This window comes from Phoenix dactylifera, chromosome 15 (assembly GCF_009389715.1).
Source record: "Phoenix dactylifera cultivar Barhee BC4 chromosome 15, palm_55x_up_171113_PBpolish2nd_filt_p, whole genome shotgun sequence".
NCBI lineage: Eukaryota > Viridiplantae > Streptophyta > Magnoliopsida > Arecales > Arecaceae > Phoenix > Phoenix dactylifera.
The window spans coordinates 11,335,141-11,361,559 of record NC_052406.1 but is presented as its reverse complement, the minus strand read 5'-3'; the positions used below and the strand labels follow the sequence as shown (position 1 = coordinate 11,361,559).

At 37.2% G+C, this 26,419-nt stretch overlaps 1 protein-coding gene across 2 annotated transcripts; it reads right to left on the bottom strand.

Moving 5' to 3' along the window:
• Window positions 1-578: 578 nt before the first annotated feature.
• LOC103711528 (pantothenate kinase 2-like) lies at window positions 579-25,666 on the bottom strand. Of its 2 annotated transcripts, none has more exons than XM_008797701.4 (24): window positions 25,427-25,665; window positions 24,694-24,979; window positions 24,199-24,411; window positions 23,264-23,325; window positions 21,392-21,508; window positions 18,810-18,929; window positions 18,637-18,731; window positions 18,457-18,550; window positions 16,802-16,933; window positions 15,172-15,284; window positions 14,718-14,910; window positions 13,976-14,187; window positions 13,580-13,624; window positions 13,407-13,455; window positions 12,738-12,820; window positions 10,082-10,198; window positions 7,356-7,419; window positions 5,487-5,633; window positions 5,149-5,307; window positions 3,063-3,146; window positions 2,725-2,919; window positions 2,531-2,602; window positions 1,979-2,120; window positions 579-881 (listed from the first exon to the last, which is right to left on the bottom strand). In XM_008797701.4, exons 2-23 carry the CDS (start codon window positions 24,941-24,943, stop codon window positions 2,007-2,009), a joined length of 2,730 nt encoding a protein of 909 aa, XP_008795923.2. In that variant the 5' UTR covers window positions 24,944-24,979; window positions 25,427-25,665; the 3' UTR covers window positions 579-881; window positions 1,979-2,006. The 2 variants fall into 2 exon arrangements, with proteins under 2 accessions (XP_008795923.2, XP_008795924.2); XM_008797702.4 differs by lacking the exon at window positions 579-881 and adding an exon at window positions 962-1,329 and having other exon boundaries at window positions 25,427-25,666.
• Between the last annotated feature and the right edge of the window lie 753 nt (window positions 25,667-26,419).

The window sequence follows — 26,419 nt, the reverse complement described above, 5'->3', positions numbered from 1 at the left end:
AGACGCATTATAACCGGTCTGTTGCCATACTTCTATAATTTTTAATCATATTCTTTTTCTTAATTATTATCTAATGGTATTCTAAAGATGATGCCTTTAACATTACCATTTCAACTGATTCCTGGGTCGCGCTGGGAATGCAATCGGGCAGCAAACATGCCGAGCCAACCTAAGAGTCAGGCGTCTCAGACTGCTCCAATCAATGACAACGTTCAAAGGACTACTTGTACGCACCGACCTGAAGCTGTGCTTGCTTACCTAAACCCCTTTTGCAAGGAAACCGGCAAAAAAAAATTTTAGGCTCAAAAGCCTTAAGATGTGATATGATCCTGGCTTAATGAAGCCCGGATGAACTAGTTTCTAAACCCGCGAACAGCCAAGTTCATTTGCAGCACCATAACCCACACACCGCCTTATTGATGGATTTCAATGGAACACCGAGAGACAACAGGACTGATCTCATGCTAGTTACCTTTTCTTTCGTCCTCTTAACATTTTTCAGACATGCAGGCGTGCGCTAAATCCCCTCCATTTGGTTTCCTTGCAACTGACGACAACAGAAAAAATATCCTGAATCATATCACAGAAAATGTAGTTCATATCTTTAGTATTTTTAGAACTTGAGGCTTCTGCTGGCAAAAGTCTAGGCCATAACTTCTATGTGAAAGCAAAATTATAAATTATTACTGGACCCTGATCTTTCTGCAAATACTATATCTTAAGAAATACAAGCCACATCCTTGTTTTTCTACAACTTAAATGTGTAAGAAATAAAAAATTTGTGCTTCAAAACTGGATAGCTGTTTTATTATATATGAGCTGTTTTGTCTTCAAAGCTAAAGCAGCAACCTCTGATGCAGATAGCTCATTCAGAACTGAAGCTGCAAAAAGTAAATTAGCTCTTGATATATCATTCATCAAAATAAATACATCAAGTTTTTAGCTCAAGTGAAACAAGACGCAATAAAATATGCCAAAGGCAAATGATATTATCAGCGCGGAGATAGATAAGTCATGAAGGTGCAATTACAAGAATGACAATTGGTCGAACCATGCTTTTCTGAGAATTGAAGGCCTTTCAAAATTTGAGGCCTGTCTCTCATTAGAGCAAAGGCTATGTATGCGACGATCCCCAAAAATAAGATACGGGACATCACAATCAAATTGGTTGCTCAGAAAAATGGAAGTGTTATGAGATTTGGACCATATTATAGCTGGGAATGTCTTCACACAGATCCTATGTTTGTTCTTCCCATGGATTTGTGGTATCTCAAGGGATACATCCTGGTGTATAATCCATCATGAGTTGTAGGCTTGGTGTTGGATGGGCTGTACAGAAGAAACCTTAAATTACCACGACAAGTCTATGCATAGTTAGCAGTGCACAATACGAATACCATGTATGTTACAAGTTATGCTCTATATTAAGCATGATATTTATGCCATCGCTCGCTACAGAGGTTTTGGTGCATTCTTGCAACCTACTAGCACGTGCTCCTAGAGCTACTGGGACATAAATGAACGTATTTTCCAGATGACTATTACATAGTAGGCATAGTGAAGGCAAATTTGGGAGCATTAGTGAAGATATTGCATGTTCAGAATTAAAAGAAACACAAGACTGACATGGGTAAATGGACTGGAAATAAAAGCAATAAAAAGGTTTTAAACACAAAAAAGATCCACGATGCAAGGAGTAAAGAGCATAACTAATCTACATAGGACGAGCATGGTCAAACCGACAGTAAGGGTACTAGAAAGTCACTTCAGATAGCAAGTCAGGTGCAATGAAAATCTGACATTCCCTAGTACTAGGGATCACCACAAAACCGGGACAAAAATGAGAGAACTTTTGAAGAGTCATGATCTTATTGGGTCTACCTTCTAAAATGAAGAAAATGGTGAAAAGTATATAAGCTATCACCATTGCTAGTCATGGTTTATATTTTTTTTAATATATGAAATATAATGATCTTACCAGATAATAAGTTTTAAGTGTTACAAAATCAGCTGAAGTTGTGTTGTTGTTGTTCTCCAGCAGGCTCAAACCGACAGACACAGTCATATAGATTTCCATTGAACAGCTTTTCAGCCAATCTCTGATTCTTCATCATTGCAAGCTGAAAAATAGACAACTTAAATTATGTTGCTATTGGAGTACCAACTCTGTTAAATGATGCACAGGAGAGATTGATCAATAGCAGAAAAATATATGAAAGTATCCATGACCCAGATTGATCATGCCAACATGATAATCAGGCATAAGTGCTGCATTATAAGATAATATTACATGGATCGCCGTTGATTGCCCTAAGTTAAGATCAATGATCAAGGGAAGAGCTTGTTGATTGGACAGTCAATCTTCCGCATACAACAATTAACTGAGTCATGGTCTATTATTACAAAGTGATATTTTGGCCAGTTAGACTACCATAGCCTTCTACGAAGCTTGAAAAAATAATAGCATGTCAACAAGTTCTACAAGGTAAATAAAGATTATTTCATCATAGTTTGTGCAGTATAACCATACCTTCAGAGCATCACACCTAAAACGGGCATTGAAGTTAGTATGTAGAGCTCGACCCATGCCTTCCAAAATTATCTGCATCAGAGGTGACGGTTAAAATATTAGTAATTTACAAACAAATTACAAGCAATCATAGAGATGACATGAAAGGAAGTACAGTCTCTGGCACTTTCATGAAAAATGTTTGAAGTTCGTACCAAATCTGCACCTCTTGCAGCAGCAGCAAGCTCTGAGCTGACCTGCCGGAAATCTATGCATGGGCTCCCACACCCATTCTCAACAACCATAAGGGGAACAGAAGCTGAATTATCTACCAGTCCATGTTCTACACTAACCATTGCATCCACAAGCAGCCCTCCAGCTTCGGCAGCTTTACGAAGGATATCACAATGCTGTTTTTCCAGAGAAAAAGTGATTTAGAAAAGCAAATGTCAAATTTTGGAGCTATGGGGAAAATTTTCAAAATAATTGGAAGATACTTAGTTTCATAAAACATCAACAAATGCCAAGTTGTCCATTGAGTTTTGATGCATACCTTAGCAGCTTCGGCTACAATTTCAGGAAGCTCATTGGCAGTAACATCATTTAAAGCTGGCAAGGAATTTGCAACCAGAAAAACCTGCATGGAATGAATATATTAATATCTGCTTTGAGTTGACAATTCTAAGATCTAGCATGAAGCTTACCAAGAGAGGTGTCAGTTCATGGCAGTTATGAGTTGCTCAAGATGATTGGATATGGTTATAATAATGTACTAAACCAAAAATCAACCTGATCAAGTCAATCAATCAATGACTAGTTCCTTCTGCAGGAGTAAATTTGTCTAAAGCAAATCGTGATCCTTGGCAATCAGTATCACAGTATGCAACAGAAACACATTTCATTTAGCAGGCTTTCATTGTGTCCTGATAGTTTTTACACAAACTAGCAATGCAAGTGAGAACAAATAAAGAGGGATGAAAGGCACCAAATGTGGTTATGATTGTTTTGTCAAAAGTTTTCTGTTTGACAACACATATAAATGGGGAAACCAGCATAATGTGTCCTAAAAATGTTCCCTGTCAGGTGAAAACGAGGCAACAAATGGCATAAGGTTCATATCCAGGTAAAGTGGGACAAGATTTTTAGTACAATGTATCTCACTATCTATTTAAATGTACAGATAGTTGTCAAAAGAGTTAAGGCAGTTGTAAGGCACTCTCTAATGCTTAAGTGTTCAAGCAATTTCATATACTTGAAGAAACTATTCTATAGTATTACTTAGAAAATTCATTTGTAATATCAGAGATTCAGAATAAATATATTAGTTATAAATGTTTAAGCATTGTGACTTCACCAATTAGAAGCTTTCATTAAATGAATAAGATGCAGACCATTATTACCAACATCGAGTATTATCAAGTATAGGCTTAAAGGGCAGAAGATTAATACAAATGGGAATAGAATAACAATAGCAACAACAAATGAAAAACAAGATGAAAAAGATTGTGCGTGGGTAGTTTTGCGTTTTTTTTTTTCTTTTCTTTTTTTGGGGGGAGGGGAGGCAACTCCCCTATTTTCCTAGCATACTTGGTTATTCTTACGTCTAATAATCTAGAAGATAATTACCTTAGAAGGAAGCAACTTTAAATAGAAAACAGAATTTAATTGTTACATCATGTTTCATTATTTTAATCACAGGAATTTGTGCAAAAACACTGCACATTGTTTTCCTTCTTATAGATTTGGACCACTTTTATTTTCTTTCCAAGAATGGCTTAGCTTAAATTTTTTTTGATGCTTTTGTCCCTAGCCACTAGTGGACAAACTCCAGTCAATACGTTAAAGCAGATCCAACCAGAAATTTTTCATAGTGAAAGTACATATTTTGTTAGTGAATGCACGTATTATTTATATAAAGGTACAATTTTTCGATAGTGAATGCAAATATTTGGCTAATGTGTAATGCACATTCACAGGCAGCAGTATATTTGTAATGCCTAAGGTAAAAAAGTGTCCAAGAAAAATTTCAAAACTAACCCACTCTTGCAAAAAATAAAAAACATGGCAGCCAAATTTCCAAAAGTGGAACCTTAGTGTGATATGCAAAACTTCCTTTAATCATTAGATTAAAATAAAATGTATTAACCATTGGGCAAACTATTTTCCAATAAAATGATTAGGCAAATTAAGACAGTTACTAATGTTTAGAGTAATTGAGTAAATGATTAGGCACCAAAACTCCACTTTATCGGCTGCAGTGTTTAAGCAGCCATTTTTGATACCTCATCAAATGCAACACTTGACGTAAACATTATAGCATGAAGAAATATTTTATAGTTATGGATTTATCCAATTAGACTGCATGCTGCAAGAGGATAATTTTGTTATTTACTCAGAAAGTTCTTCACAATTACATAGACTAGTTGCATGCATTTGAGGGGCATATGATCATTGTATATCCTATTACTTTTTATTGCATTTCTCATAAATTAAGTGTGCTAGATCCTTTTCCTCCATCAACAGTTGCAGCATTAGCCCATAGGGAAGAAAGATGATGCACTCAATAGGTCAGTAATTAGAATTTCTCTCAACTGTGTACAAAAAAAAAATAGAATTTATCTCAACTAGTTTTAACTCACCTCTGTTCCTCGTCGAAGGAGCTCTCGAGCTAATGGAAGCATTCCAAGAACAACATCAGCACCTGAGTTATCCACAAAGAGCAATGCTCTTCTATGTGGTGGGGGTTTCTTGTCTCCACAACCAAGCATTCTTTTTTTAAACATATCGAAGTCATCCACCTAATAGAATTGAGCAATGTTAGCTGAATCAATGGCCAAAACATGGTCATCTTAATCAAAAGTTAAAACGAGTTATACATTCAATTGAAGGAACTAGCAGAGAAATGACATGTGAACTGTCAACTGTAATTGTTAAGTTTATGTTTTGACAGGAGATTTTTATTTCTATAAGAACTTGCCCGCCAGGGTCGTTGCATCTTTTTGCGGCTCATCCGATAAATTTCAATTATAGTTCCTTCGTGGTAAAGGTCAACACAAGCACGAGATCCCCAATCAAATATGTTTGCAGCAAGAACACCTTCGATGAGAGCAAGCAGTCTTTCTTCCTGTGAAACAGTAAAATATTTGAACTAGTCAATAATACAGTTTGGAATAATCTTCACGGATTATCACCATGCGGCCTCTATTTTACCTACTTAGGGTACATATTTAAGAGCATGTGCCTGTTAAATGATGAATAAAAGTTATTGAGATAATGCTATAAGTTGAGAGTAAAACAAATTTCATACACAAGAATATGTTGATGAAACAAGAATTAAGAAGTGTTTCATGATCTTTTATTTCATATAGCCATGCTATTCAGCTAAAACACGAGTTGCATTCAAAATGTTCTATAGCCATATGTTGGTTTTAAACCACATGTGCTGATGAAAATCACAGAAATATGTAAACGTTTCATTTAGTTGCAAACTAAAGCATGAAAGCAAGTTCACCTAGTAGACTGGTGGCACCTCTAGGGCTCGTGTATCTAGGGCATTCCTATCCTACATGTTTCTAATATTTGCTGAAGTTGGAATAGAACATCAGACATGTATTGATGGGATGAGGCATGTCATATACGTGCACATTACATAACTGCCAAGCACAAGGCTAACTAAAGAAAGATAACAGGGAGGCCATGCTTCCAACACGATTCTAGATTGAATTCAAGGTGATAACAGAGCAGTTGTCACAATATATTTTAGAATTGATAAAGGTTTGTAATTTTGTTGCCCCTTTGAAATTTTTGTAGGATCAATGAAATCAGATGACCTATCTTCCTAGAAAAAGATTCAAACTCAATTATCCTATAAGATTTACACTATGCAATGTAAATTATTTGTTATGTGGAAAAAGGTTCACAGATGAATAATTAGAAAACTGCATTCATGAGAGTTTCTACAAATCTAATAGCATTTACCAATAGCAGCTTCCTTGAATACAATCTTATTCCAGGTTGGTGGTTGGATCACCATGTGTATGTTGAGTAAGATTATTATATTAAGATCAAATGCCATTAAACAATAAAGTTTTCAGGTTATGTTTTGTTTACTAAAATTTTTAGGTCTTAACACCTAAAAATCCTTATTGGTGCTCTATTGAAAAGTTTGTAAAGTACCTCAAGTCTCCAACAGTACTTAAAAGTTAAAGCATGTACGCTTATATTCTTCCACCCCTTGGTAATGCAACTATACTATTCAGTCCAGTATCATTCTAGATATGTAAATGTATGATAAAGTGAGAAAGGAAGGCTAGAGGGGAAGCCTCTTTTCCAGTGCTTGGCAATCCAAAAAAAAATAAGGAGAGAAAAATGAGGAAAATAACAGGGGAACATGTTCTGTCAGGGGCCTAAAGTATTCTATCTTAGGTAGTGAATTTGGGGAAAAAAAACATATAGCAACGGATAAGAACAAACTACCCACATCCTAATCGCTCTTTCCACAGATTTTCATGCAATTTCTTAGTTAACCAAATAGTGGAAAATTCTTAATTTTAGTTCGCATGCATTTAATTCATTTCCTCTTTGTCATTTTATTAGCAACCAAAGAGAGCCTTAGTGTGAATTTTGGCTATGAGTGTTTGGCTGTAGTACAATACTTATCATCAACTTGGTAGCAAAGGAAACAAAAGCATTATAATTTCCCTGTACAATTTGAAAATGTATTGTCTCCAACCAACAAGAGGCCAACTCAGATAGAAGAGGTAACCCTTTTTCTCTAACAAGTAATAACCCATCGAGAAATCATAACAAAATTTGAAGTATAAGGATTTAATGTCACCACACATACCTCATTCATACTATCAAGCTCAATAAGAAGGTCTGGTAGAACAGCAAGAGAAGCCTCATTTTCCCTAGACCATGGAAAAAAGGGGTCAGGAAATCAGATCATATGCATGTGCTCAAGCTCCAAGTCTGATGCCAGAGCATGGAGACAGGGGCGGCCCAATACATTTGGGGCCTAAGGCGAATCCAATAGATGAGGCCTTTTTTTTAATAATAAAATTTTAAATAAGTATAAAATATTTTTTAAAAATGATATAAAAATAGATAGTAATCAAGTATAATATTCCAATAAAGATACACGAATCTAATAAGAATAGATAAGAAGTCTTTTCAATTTAATATAATTTTTGAATGAAAATATAGAAAAATAATTAACCTAAGAAAAGAGCCATGAAACTGATTAAATAACTGAGATAATGCTTAATAATACTTTTATTCTGTCAAGTAAGAGTAGAATAGGAAAAGATCATCCTATGGCACTTCATGGTCAAGATAAAGAAATTATGGGAATTATGGTAAAGCAAGAGCAGAATTTGTCCAGGCCTTTTCTAGAAAAGAAAGTAGGGGCATTATGGAAAATTCACTCGATCTAATTAATAAAAATCCCATCCCACCATCTCCCTTTCAAAGTGAGTACCCTTACTTGGTGAGTACCGAAGCAGCTACTGCAGCATCACAGCACGGCAGCCATTCAACACCCCCCCCCCTCTTCCCTCCTTTTCTCTCTCTACCCTCCAAGAAGTCCATCTCCAATCCCCCTATCTTTCTTCCCGATGGCCCAGGTGGATCAGGAGTATTGTGAGGGAAGGAAAACCAAGACCAAAACCAAAAAAGAGAAGGGATGAAAGATAAGAGTGGCTTCAGGTGGGTATCAAGCCAACCAAATCCCTCCTCTCTCTCTCTCTCTCTCTCTCTCCCCCCTCCACCCAAAACAAAACTACTGTCCCCAACTTCCCAAATTGCTCCTCTGCAGGCCAGAAAACTCTCCACCTCCCTTCCATCAAGGGGGAAGACTCGTAGCCAGCTCCTGTTTCTGTTTTAAAAGGGGCCTTTGCTTCCTTTTGATCACGGTGCCAAAAACTTCCCCCTCTCTCTCTCAATTTCTTTTCTCCCTTCACCTCCCGGGGCCTTCCATTGGCCCGGGGCCTTAGGCGACCGCCTCGATCGCCTAAGGCTCGGGCCGGCTCTGCATGGAGATGAAGATATTAAAATTCAATTGCATGTGTTGCAAATGTATAGTTATGGGAGCACAATGCTGATCCACATGGCACTACATAATGCCAGTTCGCTAATTTTATAGAATATATATATATATATATATATATATATATATATATATATTCTATACTTCAGATAAATACAACAGAACACATTAAGCTAGAAAAGAAGATTCTATTTTTTCAAAGAAAAAAGAATGCACAGGCTGGTCCTGATAATGGGCATGAACAACTAGCCAATTACCAAGAGATCACATCTTGTTAATTCCTTGACCTCAAGCTAAAGTTTTCACATCACAGATTTTAACAACTATAAAGCGAATAGAGCTCAAAAAATAACAGTGAAATATATTCTAATGAACAGGTCTTTCTTTCCAACAACACAGAACTCCTATTTCTCACCTTCCACGCCTCCAACACATGTTATATCACAATCACATGTTCCCACCTTTATCTTTAGGACCTTAAAACCAAGCTGGCAAATGCTGCATTCGGTAATTAGGATAAGACCATCCTCTCTACTTCAAATCCCAACACATCTTTTATGCATTTAATGAAAAGGTAATGTAAGAGACTGGCACCCCCTCATTGTCATAATGATAGATTTAAAAAACATCACTCATGAAATTGTAGCTTTATCATTTAAAGGACTTACCCAAAAAAACCCAGATGCCTAATGAGAACAAGGTTTCAAAATCTTCAAGCATGACTGATAATTTCAGGATCTTGTTTCAAAGAAACAATAAATATTTTTAAAACCCTAAGGTTTGCTTGCAAGGATTCAGATATTGGGCTGTACCACCAGCGATGTAGAAGCTAGGAACCAATACTAGGCAACTCCTCCGACTGAATCATGGGTAAAGTGGCTGAAATGGCCTAAGCCACCCCAAACAAGTGCAAACCAAGCTTGTACCACGAGGTACTGAGCATTATGCATTTTTACACCCTTTTATTTGGTACTAGCTGGTACACTATGCCAGTAGAATAATGTACCATACCAGCCAATTAGCAGCATTGGTGTCTGCCATGCGATTTATATCCTTGTTGATAGAATCTTGTAAGAATCAACACAAGTGACCCTTTTTTTACAGGTGTGGCTATTAGTATATACCTGTTTTAGAATGGTGTAACCAAACATTCTTTGTGATATTTATCGATTATTTAGTGGAATCTACTCATAATTTATGAACATCTCCATATGCACTATAAACTCGGAAACAGTGAATCCACCTTGAGTTCAACTCCACTTTTTTTAAGTTATTTTTGAACTGCTAGCTTATATTTTGTTTCTCTCACCGACATAAAACCATCGTGCACAACCAGTGACCCGAGTCATTCCACATGCATCACATGGGGCCAACTCTAGTACAGATTGCTATAAAAATCTTTTATTAGAATATTTACCCTTAAGACAAATATTACTCCATTTAGCATCAGGTAGATTCACAGATAGCAACAGTTCAACAAAATACAGAATATCAACTTTCCTTCTATAACGTTCTGCCTAACTAACCTCTGTTTGATAGTAATATAGGCATCAACAAACTGAAACTCCCGCAGGCATTCTTCCCTTAGCTCCAAAAGATTGGCCAAGCCTAACTTCCCGTAAGCAGCAGGCTCTTCCATCAACCTATAACAAGGTGTTAATAACATTACAGGTGAAAATTTGTGGATAATATTGAGAAGAATAATGTTTATTGGCTGCTTTCATATTAAACTTACAATTATAAAGAAGGATTCATGTCATAAAATGCTTTCTTTTAGAAGCATGAAATCAGCATGCGGAAATCTTTTGCAAAATTAAATTGCTAATTATACAAGCATACCAGGTGAAGAAAATAAAAAAACACATCCAGCAACTTTGTTTAGTGCACCTTAGGTTAAAGAGCATAAGATGTATGAGCTATATGACTTTAACCTGACTAGTTGAATCCATAGCAATCCCAGATATAAAAGTGTATATCCTATTTCTGTTAAACTGTTAACAGGCCAGCCTCCTGAAATACCTTATTTAGTGCTTATATCATATTTAAGGGACTATATATGACAGAAGAGTTAAATAATGCATTGGACCGTGAATTAGATGGTATGTGAGAGTGCAACTTTTAGACATATGGAGCTTCCATTAGGATATACCAGTCTGATTGCAACTTCATTAAATCAGCAGATTGGAGGTTCCATATATTGTACTACAACTACAAGTAACCATAACCATCTAGCCTTGTCCTAGCTTTTGAGAACATGGGCTTATGCAATATGGGGAAATATAGAATTCCACAAGAGCAACACAAACCACGAAAAATATAAAAAACCAAATACCATTTTAAGAGCCCTATAAACCTGGATAAGAAGAGGTAAAATGGAGATCTGAGCCAGATATGTGCGTGCTTATACAGAACTTCATTCTTGACATGGTATGGGAGAAGAGAACCTTTATGAGCTCTGTATATTGTAGACATTCATCCATTTTGGAAGCTGATGGGAAGACATACATCAAGCCTCATGTTGGTCTTATACAGGGGTCAATGGTTTTACCTAATTGTTTATGCTGGGACATGCCCTACTGTCATAGCAAATTTCTCAGCATGTGCATCATTCCAGATCTTTCTGCTTCTGATGTTACAAGGTATCAGACCACTCCACAGTCGTAATGGTTCTAAAACCAATGCTGGAGGCTGAGAGTTTGTTGCCTATGGAAGTTCTTGTTGAGGCATCTGACAACCCTCTTTCCTTGATATTGCTGCCTCCAGCCTATCAGATCATTGCCAGGTTCCACCCAAGCCATCGTTTGTGATGGTCTTTCTAATCATTATTGACATAAACTGGCTCTAAATTGTTTCTAAGCACCTAACATCCCTATGGATAGTTTCCAAATAGTTGTCAAATTCAGCTATTCAACTCGGCAATATCCAGCATCTGAAGATAGTGCTTGAAACAACAGCACTTCAAAAATGTCTTTCTTTTAGCATAGACACTATTCCAAGATAGATAGCTATGACCTTCTTTGCCTTTTTCTTTCTCCCCTTCACTTGCCCTCTCCAGCCATTATTTATGTGTTAATAGGCTCTCTTTTGAGAGTAGTATAGCGATCATTATTTAATCCTTGCCAATATTTTCTTGCTTGTGTTTTTATCATAACTCTTGAATCTTTGTTACATCTGTTTAAGCTTTCCTTGAATCTTATTTTCTTTTTGGCAAACTAGAGTATTATCCTTTACAATTTGTAGCTCTTGGAAGACAAGTATTTGACACTTGGTCTCCATATCTCAAATGCTCATGCCTGCCCACCAGTCCCTTTACTGTTTGCTTCCTTCTAGTGCTCTGTGGACATTATGGCTGCTTCATTCTCACTATAATGTAACTCTCCATACCTACTTGCCATGAATCTGTAACTCTCTACTATATATACCCATTTAAAGGTATGTGATGTGGGGCTATCTTAACTGTTTTGATCTGCGCACATCTTTTTTGTAACACTAAAAAGTGATATCTTAGGTGTTAGAATCTATTTCCGCTGCATCCTCAACTTTGAGTGTCATCTATTTTCACCTTACCTCATCATCTACTTGCCATTTGCTACCTTCTAGTGCATCAACATTATGGCTGCTTCAATCTCACCATATTCTGGTTCTTCATACCTACTCTCCATGAATGCTAGCTCTTTACTAGATGCACCCATTTAAAGGTATGTAACATGTGGGCTATCCTAATTGTTTCAATCAAGAGCTCGTCTAGTGCCAATGCCGGTCAATGTGCTAGATACGACCACCGCATGTGCTATGCCAAAACAAATAAGGAAAGAACTTAATATGCTTGTTATTTGAAACAATAAAAAGGGTGTCTCAGTGCATGAGGTTCCCACTACAGGGGGATCTAGAGAGGGTCAGATGAATGCAATCATACCCCCGCATGGGAAGAGGCCATTTCCATGTTTCGAACATGTGACATCTAGGTCATGATAGAGCAACCTTACTGCTGCACCAAGGCCCACTCTTTGTTACTTGAAAAGATATTTCAAAAATAAATAAATAAATGTTATGGCAACTTGTGTACGTGCCATCACTAGCTTGGCATGATACACGCTATCCGGCAAGGACTGGCATGGACCAACATTTGAAATTATGGTTGTGATGATATTAATTTTAGAATATTTGTAAAAAACATGTTACCTTGCCAAGTGAGCTGAGAAGGCACGTGCAAATGCATCTCCCCTTCTTTTAGCATCATCAGTGCCTCCTTCACTTGCTACAGCCTGCAAGATAGTGGATAAGCACTAAATTAGTAAATGGTTTTGTTCCTTGAGTAACAATAAAAGAAGAATGACATTTATACCCCCATTTATTAGGAAGAAAAATGGAAAATTCCACTAGCATGATGGTTCCAATGAAAAGTTGAGAAGACAATGATCTTTATATTTTGAACTAGTAGAATCTTAAATAAATATGTGCACTTGAAGATTTACAAATTATGAGGAGCCAAATGATACTACATAAAGTTTGGATACATTAATCAAAATATGTAAATCCTAGCTTGGATATATCTTCTTCTGATATCTGCAATTCACCTTCTAGTGCAGATCCTGCAATCCAATTAAACTTTAATTTTAAGCTTCAAACCAGAAAAGCGGTTACACAAAAATCATATTCTTGTTATCTGCATGTGCCTTCAAGCCAACTGAATGACCCCAGGTATTCTACTGTGAATCAGTTCAATGCAACCGAAATTCAAAGGTACTTCCAATAATAATGTTATTAAATGTGCTAGGCAAACCTACACTAATTTTCTATTTTGCTCCCCTTTTCTACACTAATCAAAAGGTACAGTTTTCAAGTTCATACCTTATCAACAAGGTCAGGCAAATGCTCAGATAACACCATAAACCAAAACCTACAGCATGGTATAGTAACATATAAGTATAGAGGACATCAATGAAAGTTTCACCTTGAGCATCATTTTCCAAAAGTATGCAGAACAACCAATGATAAGGAGATAAGAAATCCAAGTAACTTACTCGAGCTCACTATGATCGGAGAGATCAATAGTGTTGGGTTCATACCTGCAAATGAAAATCATAATAAATTAAGCTGCTTAAGATAATTAACAACTGGATGCTAACTCAAAAAACTTGCCTTGATATCAGATCCCATGTAAAGACATGAATGGTGGGACTAGATAGCATAAGAGTATATTTTAGTTTGATATAGAAGTGAAGAAAAGAGGATTTTTAATGATAGGGTCAAGGGAAGTGTTTTGAGTTGCTCGTAATTGGTGATGGCTTGAGGCAGAAAGCTTCTCCTCGAATATTACATATTGACTTCATATATAAACAATATTTCTAGCACGAAATGCTTGCCAATAATTCTGATAAAGCATCGGGAACGGGAACACTGGTCTAGTAGCTGCTTACATCTTAGGATCTGCCAACAAAGGAAACACCTCCAGTGTGGGTACAAGATGGAGAACACCGATATTTAATGCAGCACTTGCATCTGATCTCAAGGTATTGCCCCTGGAAGAAGGTCGGTCAAAACCTCCCACACCAGTAGTTCCAGGTGGGGCCATTGGGACAGGAGCTGTAATCTCAGTACCCTTCTGCACAAACTTCTCCATCCAAGATATCTGCAAAGAGAATGCAGTTATCATGCTCATGCTACTGGTTAAAAAAGACAAGCAAAGACATGGAATTGTTTTTATAAGCAAACTCCTCACAATAAACATGTCCAAATTTCAAACAGTGACAACTCTGTAGTGTCTAACAATTTAGCGAAGTCATAAAGCTGCGCAAACCCACTTTTTGCAGCTGTATTAGGTATGTGAAAAAGCAAATTTTGAAATAAATGAAAAGCTTTTTATTTAAGTTTTCTGAACAATAGCCTCTGACCAGACATATTACTAAATCTTATTGATTTTCACAAATGCTGATTGGTAGCGGTATAGCTGACTGTCCTTTATGATTGATGCAGAAATAACAGAATCTATATGGGGTCCATGTAAAGCTACGATTTAGCGAACTGTAACATAGATTAAGTGCAGCAATGATCTAAATGCATTTGATGTGCAAGTAGACAACTTGAAGCTCCATGCTAAATACACTAAAGATGTGAGAGTACATATAGATTGTCCACCACATGATGAAGTTATATTCTTGCCTTCTCATTCAGATCGCCTAGAGGAGGACCATGAATCTTTCCCCCGACATAAGGAGCTCCCATAGGGAACCGTTCCACCAATTGATGTGCCCTCAAGACATCAAGACCGTGCTCTTCATAGCTCATGAATGCACCAAGAGCTCCAAGAAAGCCCTCATGGCGCAAAAACATGGCTTGTGCCTGCCCCTTGGACCTAAGAAAAGGTCAATATTCAGCAGAAGTATATGAGCAGAAACAATTTAACTGAAAAAAATTAAAATATATCCTTATGATTTTAATTAATTTTTAGAGTGGATTGTGAAACTAAAATCATTTAAACAAGAAGGAAAATCAGGAAAACACAATTATATGCTGACAGTAACAATGATAACTGATAACGCTCATCCCGTGCCACAAAATTCAAAGAAAAGCAAGTCACAAGAAGCATAAGCAGCACTATGTTTCTAGTAGTTACCAGAAATGCACTGCAAAAGAAATAGTGTCCATGGTATAAGCATGGCCACGAATGAAAAATCCTCCAAAGAAAATCCTTTTGAGCCCATAGCGAAGCGCATTCAAGTAGGAGATCTGTCATATACAAACGGTATGAGTTAAGCAAGGTTATGCATACAAATGAGATTAGAAGGGCAGGGGAAGGAGACGGAGGAGAGAGAGAGAGATATAGAGAGAACACATATAATTAATCCAAGACAACCAAAATAAGTTATCTGCACAAAAACCACAATTGCAAATCCATAGAAATTGAAGGTTAGACCACCAGGTAAAATCACTAATAATTTCCCAGATTGAGATGATTAAGATTTGTTGCAGTAATCACAGTTATCAGATACTGTTGTTTCCCTTGAAAGCTATATTTTTGGTCGAAGACAAGATTCAAAATTTCAGCTGTAATCAATCCATTTCAGCTGACTGTGATCCAAAAAGTCATGGTTTTCAGTACTTTCGGCCAGTTTTGGGAGTTCAGTACTTTCAGCCAGTTTTGGTTGATCCTTCAAAACTGATGAAACTCCCAAAACTGGCCAGCCCAAACTAATCCCCTGGAAGTTTATGGGTTTAGACTGAAAACGAAATTAGACAATCAGGCAAGGTACGCTGAACCGGTACTGGTAGGCATACCGGTCGCCTACCAGACCGGTTCGAGATTGGTTCGTACCGGAACCGGTCCGGTACGAACCGGTCTTTGTTTATATATATATATATATATTATTTATTATTATTTTTTTTTTGGTTCATGGACGCGCCCAGACGCGCAGACGCGGCAGAGCTGGCCACAGAGTCGCATTTAGGACCTGCGCAGGGCAGCGTGGGCAAGGGAATCGTGCACGGGGCGATTCCCAGAGCGAGGAATCGCGCCCGCGCACCGTGAAAGCGCACCGGCGCGGTGCGATCTGTCCCGAGGGAGCGCGTGGCCCTTTCGAGCCATGCGCTCTCACACCACAGCGCGCGCGCCGTGGTTAAAAAGAAAAAATGAGACCGGTGCGAACAGGCCGGTTCGCATCGGTACAGGCTGGTATGAAATCGGTACGCATGCATGCTGGTTGGTACCAGCCCAAAAACAGCTGGAATCGGTACCCGGACAGTTGGAACCGTATCCACACTGTCCGGGTACCGGTTTCAGGCCAGACCGGTCTATATCGGGCCGAACCGGTCCGTTTATTAAAGGTTCAGCAGACCATGCAATCAGGTAGTAGAAGCCTTGCGAAAACAATGAATTCTTGTCAATAAATATTAAGAAAGTTCTCTTTAAAAGCTTTGTGGTTGATTTCATCATAATATTGCATATTTTTCTTCATTTGTCAGCATCTGGTTGACTTAGGTGCCCCTTGTAAAAAAATTGATTCATGATGGAACAAATAAGACCTAACATAGCATGAAACAGTGAGTTTGCTTACATCACGCACAGAAATAGACATAACTCTGGTTATGCATCCAGACTCAGAAGTCAAAATAAGGCCGACATACTGAACAGAAAAATGCATTTGACTCAAGCATATCCTGATCCACGCCAAGAAAAGTTTATGCTCATATATATGGTTCTGTCATGATAATGTTTACTGACAATAGAACAACTCAAGAGATCTTACCTGCCCAATATTATATGAAATCATTCGCAGGAGGGAGAGAGAGATATCTTCGGGTCTATAGTCCAACAATTCCTTGCTTTCTGAAATTGTCTTTCCAAAACTAGAGGCAATGGTTGATGCCGAGAGCCCAATCTACCACCATTTAGAATAATTAGATACACTGTATTGTTTATTTTTTGAAAAGAAAGTCTCAGTTTGCGTAATAAAATGTAATGAGCTTGAAAGTGATCTAAAGTATAAAACTAGAACCTAAGAAAAGAAGCATCTCAAAGATAGCCAGATTTATATATCTGCAGCAGAAGGAGCAAGTTCGAAGGACAAAGCAATGCATCAACTTCACTATACACAAAGCATAATATAAAGTCATAAATCAAATGCATCCTGACAATAGAGACCCCAGATATATGCACAAAGTAACACCTGTAACTGGTGAACTTAAAAATGTATGTACCAACATCATACAACTGTATGCATTTTATTATCAATCCAACAATCCCCTGCCCCCAACGAACCCATGGCAAAGAGCCTGTAAAAGCTATACACCACAGGCTTGTGATGCATAAGATGTAAACTGTTAAGTGAAATCATCAATAAAAAAAAAAACATAATTCATCACCTTGAGAGTACAGAAGATATTCATGCATTTGAGTGACCAAGCAAGTGTTAAACTTGTATGATTTGTCAAAAAGGATAGGTAGTAAAAGAATTAAGTTTGAGCCTGGAATCTTAGGAAAATATCTTAACATGTGGTCCTATAGAACCCATGATGATAAAGGGACAAAAGAGACACCAAAATAGCAAAATTAGGAGTCTACAAAAGCATGATGAGGAGAAGAGAGTCCTTTCATTTTAGTGTACCAATAAATGGTCACTATCAACTTCAAAAATATATTAAAGATCGGCAAGTTCTTTGGACAGAGGAAAAAGAAAAGGTTTCATGGAGCTTAGAAGCATCACGTAAGAAATATGTAATGTTTGAAAGCATATGGGGGAAAGATTACAGAAAACAAAGAGCACCCCCCCCCCAACCTGCCTCCTGCGAAAAAAACACAACTGTTGCTCCTAGGCTGCTCCACCATTCTATCCTCCTCATATCTCAAAACCCTAATCATAATACTAACCCAGCAAGTAAATAGGGTTCAGATTATAGATCAGATATTCCACATCAAGTCAAAGTCTTGATGATCTATTGGACTACTGAGATCAGATCAAGATTAGGTCTTTAGTCAACAAATCAGATTAAACCACCCCCGATCTGTTCAGAATCCAATTTGTTATGGGCCTAGAGAAGAGGGCAGACGGGGGAAAGAGGAAGAGAGAGACAACATTGCAAGTTGTCAAGTCCAATAGCTACATAAATGGCATTTTTCTGAGATAATTAATAATGCACCTCATGCAACATTGTGAAAAATAAAAGATAGTATTAAAGTCTAAGCTTAATTAATCAAGGGCATATGACTATCAAATACCTCAAAGTTTGATGTATCAGATTATAAATAATAAAATATCATAATTAATTTTATAAATTAACAATCACCATGATTTTAAATAATAATAGCAAAATAACAAATAAAATTTAATTTACTATTAAATTAATTATTTGATAACCTAGCTAAGAATCAAAAAAGGCTAAGATGATAAAGTGCATAAAATACCTTGGAATAGTCCATACCACCATATATATCTCCAACAAGCATGTCAACATTGCTATTGTCTCCCTGCTGGCTCAACTCTAACAACTCATCAAAGCTGTAATGAGAGATAAATATCAGCAAAAGGATAAAGGGCCATCACTTACTTGTATGGCATAATATGTAAAGAAGACAGAGAAGTACCTCTTGCACTTCGTCAACAACCTCCCCAATCCCCAATAAGTACCACCACCAACATTAGTCCCACTAACCCGTTGAAATTTTCCATCCCCATCCACCTAAATGAAGCAGACGACAGGATAATACATCTCCCATATGAAGACGAAGAAATAAAAAGGGAAAGGAACAAAAATTACCTTAATTATACTAACTCCAGAACCGACATTAACAAGAAGATAGGGGAACAGATCGTTATGATCAATCTGCACGAACTCTTTCTGGCCCTCCATGTGTGTAAAAGCTTCATGGCGGATTGCCTGTCTAACACAGCATAATTATGTTAAAGTGTATCTCCAATTACAAAATGCTAGCATTCCCTATGATTCTTCTCTTTCTCTCTCAGGGGTTTCTAAAATAAAAGAAAATATGAAGAAAATCAGATCAATATATAGTTAACATATTAAGGTCTTTGGAATCCATTAACCACAAGACTATGCATAATTGTATGCTTATTTCATGTTGATATCTATAAGGGCTTTTTTTAACTGTCGTCTAAAATTTAACATATTCCCATAGCATGGTTTGCCATACTGCCCCATACCGCTCGATACAGGGCATACCGTACCATAGCGGTATGACACTCAACTCCGAGTCGGTACAAGCCTTGTACCGCCCTGTACCGAGGCATACCCAAACCAAAGCGTACCGACCTGTATCGAGCGCAGAGAGATAAAAATTAAGAAAAATGATTAGAAAGTTATTTCGGTAGAGAATTCGTACTGCAGCATACTGTACTAAACCAACAAGGTACCAAAACGGTGCCCGGCATCGAGATTGCGGATCTTGCTCCATAGTGTTATCACCTAGCAAGTGGTATGCCGTTTCGGTATTAGGCTCCATATCAGTGCCACCCTATCACTGTATCGTCTAAAATTTTAACATATCCCCATAGTGTTTATCACCTAGCATGTGGTACACTATTTCGGTACGAGGCCAATTCAGCCTACCAAGTATCGATACACCCTTCCATACCATATACTGATACCGAACTAGTACGATACAGTATGCCTCATATTGCTCAGTTCAGTACAGTATGGCATACCATGTCACCCAATGGTGCCAATTTCTAATTCAAAGCTCATTGTGCATATTTTCAGTGTTTCCTGGAAATCATTGATGATAGTGTAGACACGGAGCAATTTGTAGTTTATTAAACATGCACTTGTCACCTAATCTTCTAACTAATAGTTTGTGGAAACACTTTCAGTGTAAATTGGAGGGAAAGGATCTTGGAGCACCTTCCATTTATTTCTAGGTTTCAAGGTTTCGCTCTTCAGGCCGCTGGTTTTGCAGTAGACATACAACAGTAACATAATCAGTTTTGAGTATTCCTGACAAGCATTCATACTTCTCATATTTGGATAGCACTTCAGTCACGGCTTTGTCTTGATAGTTAGCCAGTTGAAGATCCACTAGGAAGCATACGTTTATGGGCGGTCTCAACTGATCAATGCTTTACACTCTATACATTATGCAACTTCCTTCCACATCCTTCAATATCTTTATGGAACTTTTTCTTGTTTACTTCTCCCTTCACCCTCCTCTCAGCCAGAGAGCTCAAATCCTTAGCAAATATTGATTGGGTAAATATGTCTGTTGGTGAACATTTTATAGCTTGTATTTGCATCCTTGATGAAAGTATCTCATACTAAAAAAGAGCACGAATGTTAAAATGCCTGGTTGCATGGTAATCCACATAAAGATTTTCCTTTTTTTTCTTTTGTCACCATTTTCCTCTTGCCAACTTGGGCGTTGAACTTGTATTCTTACACCTCTTTTAAACATGGTAAATGACTTGCTACAAGGTTGTCCAATCACATCTTTCCATGCATAGAACACATAAAATATAGTGTCATATGTTATAACTAGTCAAAAATCATCTTGCTTCTCTCCCCACCAATCCATTTATTAGCAGAAGGACTTTAAAAACTTGTATTCCTTCAAATTCTCAGTACCTACCAAGCATTCCTAGGTCTATACTCTGCCAAAAAATGGAAGATGAATGGGATATCATAAATGTGTGACATTGTTAATGGATATACATGATATCGCAATAAACTCTGTGGAACAATATATGCAAGAGGTATAATTAACCATAAGCGGACATGTTGCATAGTCTCTGTAATTGATGAATGTTTGCATTCACTTTAATGTGTTCTCAAACTTCAGTTCAACTCCTTGCAAACAAAAATAGTGTGCTTCTGGCACCAATATATCATCCATAATTTTTTTTTTCAACTATAATTCCAAAGAGTTGGAGGTTTCTCTACTACTATCTTTAAGAGGCTTATATCAGCATCTTGTACTTTTGGGTCCATCAATGGTCATGCCGTAGACATGTTCATGGCATTCAACAATAATAGCTGTCAAGATGTACAAGAATCAAAGTTTCAAACACACCAGCAAAGAGGTAATATACATATGGCATGCCACTGGACTGGCCTTAATGAACAAACCAATATACTACAGTATAACAAAATGCAATCAACGGGCCTAAATATTCTGATACAGTGAGAAGAGGAAAATTTATTCATGCTTTTTTCTATCCTGAGGAATCACATCAGAGAAATCAAGTATGAATTACAAGTTATATCATTAACAAACTAGAAAAGTCAAGCATCTAAATCTCCCCTTATTGTATGATCACTTTTTTCTCTGATTTCCTAGAAACAAGGCCCACAATACAAACCGATAAGAGCAGAAGTTGGCAAAAACATACCTTAAGCAAAAAATTAGCACCAGCTACAAGACAATCCATTTCATCTTCCTTATCAAGACTAACTCCAAGTCTCTCTTTAAAGACATCAGCAAATTTGTATGCCCCACCACCTGTTGCCTTTTCATGGAATCTAAATTACCAAGACCAGTATAACCCAAATGTACATTGAAGTAAGCAGTCTATCAATTATGAGTCGCAAGACATCGCAGTTCATGCAGCAAGAAGCATCACAAGTGCATTAAAAATAAAAAAACTGCTACCATTGACATCAAATACAGAATGACAAAGATAACATGAATGAACCTTAAAAGTTAGCATGCCTATTGACCATTGATGTCGAAAACCGGAGAGTGTAAATATCCATAGAGTTTAGCATGACAGTTGCATCCCAATCATATACAATTTTTCAAGAAAAACATCAATTAAATATTCCTGAATTGTAATTTCAAAATGATAGGCAAACATAATTTTTGAGTAAGCTTTGAGACATCATCCATCAAGCTTATGGACATGGGGCTCATCCTAGTTGGCAGGGGTGAAGGTTGAGAGAGGGACCAAGACACAAGAGTCCAATAGATAAAAAAAGAAATTGTTGTGAATCAGAGCAGATTCCATGCATTACAAAAGAAATCGCATTACCTTTGGATTCCAGAAAGGTAGAATCTCTCTTGGATTAGTAAATATATTAAGAATCATGTTAGAACTTAATTATATGGGAACTAACATGCCATCACATCAGATCTTCACTAATCAAATCACGAACCAGACCAACATTAGGCAATAAATAGTAATTTTTTCCTTTCTCCCTAATTTATAAATCTCCATTTTGGGAATTATAGATCTTGGATTTGCTCTGACGCTACAAGAGAATCAGTCTTCTTTGAAGGTACATATCCTGCCTTTGTTCTTACTCCAGAAAGTCCTCAAGACCCTCAAAGCAAAGTAATTTATTTCTATTTCATGTTACTTGACTTCACTGTTGGATCAAGGGTATCACTATATTTTGTTCACCAACTTACAGAGGATGCTGACAAAAGCAGCTAAAGATATCTTCCTCAAGATTCTAATCAATTTTCTAAGTATGCAGGGCTTCTCTTAAAATGTTACTCGCATTAGAGAGAATCATTCACTATAGACTTAATAGTGCAATCTTGGGGTTTAATTTTCTCGACATAGCATTATGAGAGAATAGGTCAGAGAGTTGGAACCTTTGACTATCAATGCGTTAGTTCTTGTGCCAATTGTAAACATGCAGTAATCATCACTTAACATTATAATGCATGAATTTCTCACAGTAACAACCATATTTACAGGATTCCAGGGACCTGCAACTAAAGATGAAAATATGTATGCATTAATGTTTGTACGTGTGTGCATGTGTTCATATGTCTGTTTACATATATGCATATGAATATGTATAAACAATGCACATATACACACACAAAGATACATACATACATACATACATACATACATACATATATATATATATATATATATATATATATATATATATATATATATATATATATATAATATGCTAAACAAACACACGCGCGCGCGCGTAAGTACATACATATGTATGCATGCATGAATCTACATAACAAGTATGTATGTGTGTGTATGTATGAATGTATGTATGCATGTATGAATGCATATATGTTACAAGCTTCTAGAGAACTGCAACTAAAGATGCATATGGCTGTATGTATACAGATACCTATGTCCATATGTAGGTAGTACATAAATACTACATGTATGTATTTATGTACATATATATGCATGTAAAGATTGAACAACAAAATAGAAGCTCAATTCATCATAAGATTTTTCAGGGGGATGCTAGTTACATCTCGTCTCCCTGTTACTTACCTTAATTATTATTGCGTTATCCTCAGGTCTAGTCCCAGAACGCCATGATGGTGAATCAAGTCCTATCATATAGAATAAGACTAATCAATAAGAAAAGAATGCACAACAATTAGCAATCTTATAAAATCATGAAAGGCATCTGAGATACATGAGAGGTTAGTGAAGCAACAAATGTAAATCATAAGGTTTAGAGACACAGAAGGTGCTGAAACCCTCTCCTGACCTGACACTCACACAAAGTGAAGAAGGTATCAATGTGTAATCAAATAGATGGGTGATGTCACTTTCTGTAGGGCAGTCCAAAAACCAGTTCATAGCAACGAACCCAAGATAGCTGTTTGGTTAGTTCTGCTATGGAATTCAAGATAGCCCTTTATTAGCTATGAATTGGTCTATCTCAGCCCAATAAGGGTCAATTACATCATGGCCAGAAGAACAAAACAGAATCTTTTGGCAGAATGCAAACCGCGGAGTTTTAAAACTGCTGAATCTTTTGTTTCTATTCTACATAGTCTCAGATCAAAAGATGTACCACTAGATTAGCTTGCCAAGTTGGCTATTAGTTGTCATATCTTTTATACTGCTGATCTTTTTTTGGTGATGTGACATAATAGTTGCTTGGAACTTTCTTTTTGGCTTCAAAAGATGCAGTATTTTCATTTTAGTTCTGATTTTGCTACCGGTACTTCGATAACCTACTCAAGTTCAAGACATCTCTAGGCTTTTTTTCTAAAAAAGGGCATGCCAATGCACAAGGCTCCTGCCATTGTATGGTCTGAGAAGGGTCAGATTTACGCAGCCTCAACCCCATGCACAAAGAGGCTATATCCGTGTCTTGAACCCCATATTACAATAGAGCAACCTTATTGTTTGGTTAAGGCCTGCCCTCCTCTAGGCCTTTCCTAATATATTAAAAAGAAAGTTATCGCACATACCTCCAAGATGAAGCTGCTTGGATGAAATGAAATCCAGACATTCATTCAACTTCCCCGTTTCAAATTTTACGAAATGGAGCCTCCCACCCAGAATTGGATAGCTCCTCCTGCTACCATTAGAGATTCCAAACCTCTTTTTTATGGACCTTCTCCTCTTATCATCAAGTGATTGCTCTTCATGCCGTGAGAAGTAAACCAACTTAATCAGAGACCCTAGCACCAGAAATTTATCATGAGACAGAGATTTCATATATCTGAAAGGTGATAAATTGGATATAGATAAATTTATGAAACAAATCACTTGAAGAAACAACATCCACCCCTCATCCATCTCTTGTCCAGTAAAGGCAGGAAAAAGGAGAGGGAAAAAGAAAATATCAGTTCCGACCAAACTAAATATGCCTGAAGCACATTATCCAAACAGAGATTATTCATGTCCCTCAGAAAAATTAAACAGAGCAGCAAAACCATTAGAAAGTAAATAGAAGAACAGACCTCCGATGTCGAGGGCCAAGTGGGAGATGTCATCCGACTGGTTGGGCAACAGGATTGTCGGATTCCGCTCCTCAAAGTTGCCTTGTATTGCAGCCCCACTGACGTCAAGCTGCGGCCGTGAGCTCGATCGATGAATCGGAGCCGACGATCCCGGTGCCATCTCCTTCACCGCCTCCTCCTCCTTGTTACATTCCCTCAAGTTCTCTTCTTTATTGTCAATTTCGTTGCTGTTGTTGGGACTCCCAGCCATTAATTCCCCCTCTCTCTACCTCCTGCCTAACTCCAACTGCCTCATCAACCATCACTCCATCAGTCATTCCTTAAGTTATATTTCTTGAAAATAAATCATTTAAAAAAAAAACCTCAATCTGTCCCAAAACCGCCAGTTGTTATACTGTACTAAAATTGCTTGAAATAAAGAACACGATCCACAAAAACAACACGTGCTTTTCCCGCATACAATATTTAAGCAACATCAAAACCATAAAAAAGAAAAAAATAGTGAAAAATCGGGTCTACCCTAATCAAGATTAATTTTTTTTTTTTGCAAAGAAACAAAATAGAAAAATGTTGATAAACTAAAATTAACTTAAATATTTAAAAAAAATCAAGAATAAGAACCAAAGCCACAAATCAACCCGATTGACGCACGAAGACGGCGACAACCCAATAAATGCATGGCTCATAATCAAAAGAAAAGAAGCAATGAAAGGATCCGGAAATTGCTTCTTACCCAGATATTGGATCGGAATTAGAGCCCAAAGTAGCAGAAATTTCCAAAGTATGGAGGAGGGATCGGGAGATAAAACAATTTCTATGTCGAGGCTTTAGAGTCAAAGGAGGAAATTAAAAAAAAAAAAAGATTAGGATAAGAAAGGAAGTTTCCTTATCCTAGGGTCCACAGATGCGTCGGGGGGTAGGTGAGAGACGGGAAGAAGAGTGCGGAGAACGGGATCGCGACGACGATTGGTTGATCGAACGTATGGCGTTTTGGTAGGAACCTAAAATCTTTTTTTTTTTTTTGTGGTTGGTTGTATTAAAATCTTTTTAGTAATGGGATTTTGTCTTGTTGCGTAAGGCGGTTTGCTGCCGTCCGTTTAACGATATGTGGTTGATCTGTTAAAAAGGGGGTCGAAAGTAAAGGTAGAAAGGGCCGGTTATTACTTATTACGTTGTTTTGTTTTGAGGAGTTTCTTGCTTGGAGACGTAAATACATGTTCTTTGTGTAATGTGAGTCCCATTTTATTATCAAGATATACTTATTTCACATGAGCCATGAGATACTGAGACCATGTAGTCTCATTAAAAATGTAACGTTTCTTAAGCTATATATATATTTCGAAGAACGAATAAAATTGCTGGCTAAATTATTTCTTTCGCCGCTTATTATTTTTTTAAAAAAATTGAATCTATTTTGTATTTATTCTTGCTTTTTAGCTTTGAAGATGGTGCTCACGTGAAACTAATATGAGCTGCCAGTGTATATGTATTAAAAAAAATTTATGTATGCATGCATGCACCCTCACGGGCCCCTCACTCCCCTCGTTAAATACCCTCTCATCCAAGCCCTGTTGAAGCAAGGGGGAGAAGGACACGTCCCCTCTCCCACCGCCCTATTTGAAATCCGGTTGAAACACAAATACCAAATCGTAGCAAAAAAAAACAAACACAAATACCAAAAAAAAAATAATTACGGCAGGGGGAGGAGAGGACGGGAGTTTCAAGA

What these genes read in the sequence shown, in the direction of transcription:
- LOC103711528 (XM_008797702.4), bottom strand. Translation starts at nt 24,943, where the DNA reads ATGGCTGGGAGTCCCAACAACAGCAACGAAATTGACAATAAAGAAGAG. An exon ending in TCTTTTGCAGTGCATTTCTG is followed by an intron (nt 14,911 to 15,171) that starts GTAACTACTAGA and finishes ACCTTTTCTTAG; the next exon opens with GTCCAAGGGGCAGGCACAAG. An exon ending in AGCTTGATAGTATGAATGAG is followed by an intron (nt 5,634 to 7,355) that starts GTATGTGTGGTG and finishes ACTGTTTCACAG; the next exon opens with GAAGAAAGACTGCTTGCTCT.